Source organism: Malurus melanocephalus, unplaced genomic scaffold, assembly GCF_030028575.1.
Source record: "Malurus melanocephalus ecotype Western Australia unplaced genomic scaffold, MMel_1.1 scaffold_530, whole genome shotgun sequence".
Classification (NCBI taxonomy): domain Eukaryota; kingdom Metazoa; phylum Chordata; class Aves; order Passeriformes; family Maluridae; genus Malurus; species Malurus melanocephalus.
Genome location: NW_026623762.1, coordinates 366,694 through 374,248, shown reverse-complemented (window position 1 = coordinate 374,248; position 7,555 = coordinate 366,694). Strand labels below are relative to the sequence as shown.

The 7,555-nt window shown below is 43.9% G+C and overlaps 1 protein-coding gene across 1 annotated transcript in view; it reads right to left on the bottom strand.

Annotated features, from left to right (window-relative positions):
- Positions 1-7,555, bottom strand: part of TMEM132C (transmembrane protein 132C) — a 172,878-nt gene that overhangs the window by 42,001 nt on the left and 123,322 nt on the right. Inside the window, exon 4 of the mRNA XM_057381799.1 lies at positions 14-197. Within this exon, the coding sequence (XP_057237782.1) occupies positions 14-197 (184 nt within the window). The remainder of the gene's footprint in view (positions 1-13; positions 198-7,555) is intronic.

Below are 7,555 nucleotides of genomic sequence, written 5' to 3'. Positions count from 1 at the left end.
CTCAAGCTCTTACCATGGCCAGGGGCACGATGCCAACCAGGTCCTTCTGGCAGATGAAGATCTCGGCCAGGGCGGTGTCGGAGGTGCCACGGTGTGGATATTCCACCTGCCAGCTGATGGGCTGGGTCCCCGACAGGCTGCTGAAGCTGGCGATCTCAAAATCCAGCTGCACGACCTCGTGGAACAAACTGGTGCTCCTGCAGAGGGAAACGGGCACAGGAACAGCCATCACTCTGCTGAAGGAGGAAAACACAGTGAACCGCACCCAAACTATAACTGAATACTTCATACCATCAAGAAGACCTAAATAACTGTATCTGYTACAAGAAAGGGAAAAAATAAATCATATTTGCATGGACAGAAGTCAATAGTATAAARCAACTATAAAGAATTTTGATTACTTGTAAGCTCAGTCCTTGAGGATGGCTGAGCAAGTAGATCCTAGCAGGATCAAACCTTGGATATTTACACTCAGAAGTGTAAAAGTAATATTGCCAGTTAATTGAAATGTGTGCACTTTAAGTATTGTTCAAAAAAATCAATGAAGTCTAGAAGCTAAATTTTGATTTTCGCATCATGGGCTGCATTCATCACATAACAGCTCCCATTTTTCTGCTCTTTTTTACATACAGTACATGAAGGTCCATTTCTGAGAAAATCCATCAGGAACTGATGCACTTCCATCCTCAAGTGCCAGACTCTCTTTCTACCTCTGAACAGAAATCACCTTTTTTTTTTGCTACTTAAGACATATTCTGTGCTTTACTTTGCACGATACTTTGAAAGCAAATGGTTCCCCTGATAATTATTATTTTGATTATGGGTTTTCATTTGGATGGCTCCCTCTGAAAAGTCTTAATACTGCCTAATGCCTGAAATTTATTTCCTTGCTGTTTTCTCGCTGTGTCAAAAGAGAGGCATTGTACCATTTCTGTGACAGTGGCACTTTTCTTCCCTGCATTTAAAGAGTGATTTTGGGTGGTTCTGTGATGGATGGATGGCTTCACCAATTCATAACTCAGCCTACTGCCATTTGAAGAGTTCCTACTAAATAAATCTCACAGCCTGTAAATACAAGAAATGACTGAGCTTTGCACACTTCTGGGACATTTCAAAATGAATATATACCCRARGRAACTTTGTAATTTATCTGAAAATGYGATCATATGCAAAGAAACCCGAGTCACCTGAGCTGCAGGTTCATTTAGCTGCTAAATGACATTATTTTCACCATTTCTAGTTCTGATTCTTAGTAACYAACAGAGAAAAAGTTTTTCCATGTGATTGACCATCTCAGAGCTTTCACTCGCACCAAATGGAGAATAAAYCTTTGCACACACCAAAGCTGTTCTGTCAGGAAAGTTCTCCAGATTGAGAAGTTTGCACACTTTCCTCCAAAGATCCTCTGAGGAGGGGTGAAATGTGAATCTTCCCAAGAAAAGCCCCACAGCTCAGAAATGTGCATCTTCCCAACAAAAACCCCACAGCTCAGAAATGTGAATCTTCCCAAGAAAAGCCCCACAGCTCAGAAATGTGAATCTTCCCAAGAAAAACCCCACAGCTCAGAAATGTGATCTTCCCAACAAAAACCCCAAGCTCTGCTGGTAACTCCTGAGTTCAGGGTTCAGGCTCAGTGGAAGGAGGGACAGGAAAGGGACCAAACTGTGCTTTGCCCAATCTCTGTTAACCACTGACCCATCCTTCTGCTTTCATGGCAACCACAGCACTTGATTCTCATTTTMAAAGATCTCCAGAACCTTAACACCATCCTGGGCCTGTTTTTGATAACTGATGAGCTATTCTGTGAGAGAAATCATTGTTATCACCKTTTACAAAGCCCTGCTAAATCTGGATTTCCAGCTCTCCTGAGCACTCGGTGTCACTCAYTGAGCTATTCTGGCCAAGTGTCCCCTGACCCAAAAGGACACGCTACTTCCTCCCAAGGGATGAAATGCTAGTGCTGGAGAACTACCAAAAATGGGACCAAAATGCATCTACACATTTCTGTATTAAAGTGATTTTTTTTCTATAAAACATGTGATATAAAAATGTCCAAAAGCACGCACAGTGCGAGACAAAGCTTTCCTCGGTGCTTTTCCAGGAGGAGCTGCATCATTATTTCATCTGTGAGTGACACAATCACCTCCCTCCCCAGCACAGCATCCTTTATCCAGTGTCACACCATCACCATCTCCCTCCTTCTCTCTTCACACAGAAAAAACAGAGGGATGAGCAACAGCTGGGAAAGCATCCACTTGAAAAAAAAAAAAAAAATATGCCTTCAGAGATGTGTAATGGCTGAGAAAAAAATGCTCCTYGAGAAGCACATTTAATGTTCAGAGCTTGTTCACTGACTGAAACAGCAGTTCCTTAATATMCAACATTTAGAAGTGCTCAGCAGCCGGAACAGCGAGTAATTATAAAACTTTTTCTAAAGTACACAGCACGTAGTGATTACAAATGAAGCTTCCCGAAGGCAGGGCTTCTGAGGAATTGCTCCAGGGTGGATATATGAGTCTAATTTGATTGGATGGAGAGCTCCCCTGGGCCAGTTCACTCCCTGGATTTGTTTTAATTTATAAATATGCTAATGATTCAGGGCTAGACTGAGGCACAGGGGGGTGAGGGCTCTTTTTGATGTGTTTGAGCAGYCCAGGGAGGGMAATTCAGGGGTCTCAGATATCACAGGAGCTGAACCCACAGCCACAGATGGGCAATGAGGAGCAGCCACTCGCTGGCCACAGCAGCATCCCCAGCCAGGGATTCTGGGCTAATTCACCCCTGGAACAGGCCAGCAGCAAATGCTGCCCCAGCAGAGCCCCTGAGTGCTCCTGAGCAGAGCAGCTGCAGAAAAAGAAGGTGGAATGGAAATATTCTGTTAATGGAAAGGTAATAAAAGATGCATAAAAGGCAAAACAGAAGTGACATGGGGACAAACTGCCCTGCAACACKCCAACCCCTGAGAGCAGCCAGGGCTCACGTGAACAGGATTTTCAATTTTGGGTATTTTTGAGTAGGATATTACCCTACTTATTGATCATTCAAACCTTCAGCRCCCTGAGAAGTGTTTGCTCTTGGAAGAGGATTTTTCTTCTCTCAGTGCCCAGGAGTGGCTCAATGAAAAGCTGTGCTAACCCCTCTGACCAAGGCAGGGGGTTTAAACCCTGGAATCACAGATGTACAACCCTCCCAGGATAAAACACAGGTTCTGTTTCTCTGCAGAGCCCTGGTAAAGCTGGAGCAGTGTTAAACCTGCCAGGCCAGGGCTGAGCTGAGCCTAGAGCCACTGAGCACAGGCTGCAAAGGGCAGGGGAGGAGGGCACAGAATCACCCAGAAAAACGTGCAGACAGCTCAGCTGCTGCAAGAGCCATAAACAGACAGAAATCTTYGCTGAATGCCCATCTGCAGGTGTGGACCAGGAGTCTCTGATGAGAGATTTCACAGTGCTGGGTTATTGCTCTAAGTAATAGAGCACTTTCGACTCTCAAATGAGTGAATCTTAGGACTGCTATGGGCTAAATCAATAATTTCGATTTATTACAGYGACTCTCAAAAGAGAAATTTTAAAAAGCCTAGATTAAAAACATTTTTTAGCCATCCTTTATTCCAACAGATTTCTACTGAAAGTGCCTAGGGATCCGAGAATACTTCGACCTGCTGGAAATTTAGCAACTCCTTTCTTCTTTAATGCTATCCAGCCTGACAGTGACATCTTAATGCAAGACCAGCACTTACCAAATGACATAAAAAATGGAGCAGAGCACAAACCCCATTATCSCCCCGTTCCACTGCACATCTTCCTCTTTGCTGAAATGAATGCATTGAGGGATGTTATTACCATGGGCACAGATAAACCCATCCAGAACATTCTGCAGAGCTCAGAGACACCAGAGCCCCTTCCCCTTTTGGGACAGACTGCACTGGGGTTCAGTGAACCTCTGTTCCTGCTGTTCCCAATTCTCCTTCTGCCCCTTTTCCTACCCCCAAGCTGGTAACTGGGGTGTTTTCCTCAGTGGGATCAGGGTGAATCACAGCCATTTAAGGAAAATYAGCAACACACAGAATTACAAATCAATTTGGAAAGAGTGACTGATGGTGATTTTAGAGATCATAGAATGATTTTTTGGGGGGAAGGATCATTAAAATCACCTTCCACCAACCTGGCAGCTCCATCTCTGCCCACCTGAAACACTTATGCACACAGAATAAAAATGCCTAATACAAGTTTCTTTCAGCAAGTCCCTAATAAAAGCTGTTGCAAAGCTAACAATTGTGGAAAGGATGTAGTAATTAGAGAGTAATGCTAACTACTGKAGACAAAATGCAGCTTAAATACTTTATTTTGCAATATTAGCCTAGCTTTCATCTTTAARCCATAAAAAGCAGCAGAGGAGAAAGAAAAGAATGATCTATTTTGACACTAACAGATAGGGAGGACATAATTTCATGGAAATCCACGGCATTAAAAGTATTATTAAGTTCTTCAAAGGAAAATATCCAAGGTATAACAGAGCAAACTCTTGATCAACACAACATAATCTATGTGTGTGTCTTCAGCAGGATGATAAAATGCTGCACTTGATTTCTTTGTACAGCCCAGATCACAGYTAGATTAGTTAATAAGGTTTCTTGGCTTTCTTGTCATAAACTGTGATATAAAACATCGCTTTCTGATTAAGGTATTTGGACTGAGACAGGAAATCTCATTTCACTTCCCAGCTCTTCCACAGCTTCCTTTCACGACCTCRGGCAAGACATGAACATACAGATCCTTACAGCTGAAATAAAATCAGTGGGAATTAGGCATTGGAAAGCTTTAAAAACCTCTGGTGCCTGGCTGCTACTTCAGGCACCTGAACATGGCACCAGCAGGGCTGAGAAAAACTTGAAAAGCACCCAAGGTTCATTTGCTGAGAGTTCCCATGTGGGAGAGTGATTCTGAACTGAAGAAATATGYATGGGGCAGAGAGAGCCTTGTTGGGATATTTCTGTGCCTTTATTTCCTAGGGAAAGAAGGTGAACTGTAATTTTTTTYYTYYWRKYYYMAAAAAAMCCCCAAMTCAGTGTCAGAATTCTCTATCCAAGCCTTGCCTACAGATGCTAATCTCAGTGAGAAAAACAGCAAAAGTCATGTTGCTAATTAGAGCACAGAAAAACAGAAATRCTCCTCTCTTGGACAGGCAGAACAAGACAGGCCCTGAAGGAAGGAGACCTGACTGGRGATCACAATAAATCACCCATTCCTTCTTTCCATGCAGAGCATTTTTTTAGAGTCACTAATCACCAATAAATGCTGCTGTGGAGACAGCAGGCTCATTAGTCTTCCCTGCTGCCCCATCACATGCAGGCACAAGGTAGATGAGATTGATTTTCCCCGTTCCCAAAGGATTTCTGTGTTTTCCCCAGGCTGGAGCCACGGGGAAAAGGCCACGAGCACACAGAGCTCCTGAGCTCCACCATCTCCTGCTTTACTTCATTTCATTCCATTCCTTTTTTCATTTCATTTCCCAGCCCGTTTGCTCAAACATGAGCCTGCTAATGTCTCCATCATCATTTCAGATAACAAAATACATAGGMAGATTGGTCAAGAAATCAGCTTTCACAGTGATTCATCATCTCTTCCTGCCTCCGAGAAGGACATTTTCTACTCAGCATTCATGCAGTGCTGSAATCTCTCCAGAAGCACTGTAAATAAGAAGTATTTTCCTCTTTTGGAGACAGCAAATGTGCAAGCACTGAAAAGTTTCCATCACTGGAAAGGCGACCCTGAGCAGGAAATGGGAAAGCCATGGGTGCAAAGTGAGAGCAGCTCCTTTCCAACCCAGCCCATCCTATGATTCTACAATCCCCTGCCTCTTCCCTTCTAATGAATGTTTAAAACCAAAGAGAGCGAGCTGGTGCTAGGGAATGTCCTGGGGAAATCAGACAAAAATGTGCCCAACTTCAGGCTGCATTATCAACCAGCTCTTATTCAAATTTACAAAAACCACCGACCCTGGGGCTTTGAGTATGTGTAGTTCTGCAAGTCTGATGGACAAACCTTTATTTTACAGTTCATAAAGCAAAGCTTAACAACGCTGCCTTCCTAATGCCAGCCAAAGCTCCTGCTCATTGTAAATTTAAAGAGAAGATTATTGCAAGCAGAACCAGCATAAATACTGGAGGTAGATCCATTACATTTCATGATACAGTTATTTGGTGGCTAACTCYGGTAGTTCACTCCTCCTGTTGAAGGATAATAAAAGGAAAAATGTCCCCATGACATTCAGTGGCAGAAATGTCACTGCTGAAGTGCCTATGATGTGCAATTAACATTTTTAAGGATTCATTTAAACGGATACTGTCACGGCTGATAGATTCGAGATTACACCAACTACCCAAGTTTGGATTTCTGCCTAATTCAGYATCTCACTAGCAACTTCACCCTTTCATTTCTGGATATTTGCATTTTTCTTTTTCCCTATGTGTATTGTATTGAGAGTACTATAAAAATGTTTCATTTTTAGGGATTTATCATTCAGGGCCAGGCTGGATGGGACCTAAAGCAACWGGAAGKTATGRGAGCTATCCCTCCCYATGGCAGGGGGATGGAACCGGATCATCTTTARGGTCCCTTCCAACCCAAACCATTCCAGGRTTCTGTGAGTTCTCCCCCACTCCATCACTAACGTTGTGTCACAATCACACACATCAAAGAAGTTTTCTTTTTTTTTCATGTTCTGCTTTCCACAAACAAGTCATAGTTTTCACAATGAAAAACACGTTAAAGAGAAAAGTAAGTTGTGGGGCACAAGCTGTTTGGTGTTAGGGTGGTTTAAAATAACAGTCACTCTATTGCTGATGAAGCCATGGGCTCTTTTGACGAAGCAGCCTTGCCAGAGCACTGTGGAATGTAGGTGAAATGGGGGAACGATGATGACAACCAACCAGACAGGGTGGTCTTGGGAATTACCAGCAAAAATTACCAAACAAAGGTGTTTGTCCCTTGCAGCCTCCCCCCAGCAACAGATCCTCCAGCCAGTTTGATCTTCCTGGGGYAGGAACCTGTCACAGCAATGCCTTCAGAGCATTATAAAAGGAGGGAATCACGGGCACTCCGTTATTATTCCCCTCAGCACATGGCTCTTCTCTTTAAATGCAGAAAGCAGAGCGTGCACGATACGATCCATCCATTAACATTTGTGTCACCGTCTCTCCAAACTCTCAGAGCTGCACACTGAGCGCTGCTAACGGCTCTCCTGGGCCTGGAAAAGCAGGATGGTGACAACACTGCTCCCTGTTCCATGTGACATTGGGGTCCTGACCCCGAGTCAATCGTTGTGCTGCTTTTGATTGGGAYGGGAGCGGGGCCACTGTTCAGCGTCACCTCTCCCATCGCCTCGGGCTCTCTCCAGCAGCACTGTCAGCTCACACAAGCCAGGACCCTTTAAAAGTATTTCCTAAAGCCCAAGGCAAAGCAAGAGATGACCTTTTCCACCAGCAGAGAGCTGCTCACAGGCTGCTATTGAATATTCCACCGACTGCAACGCTCTGCTCCCGCTGATGACCTGGCTG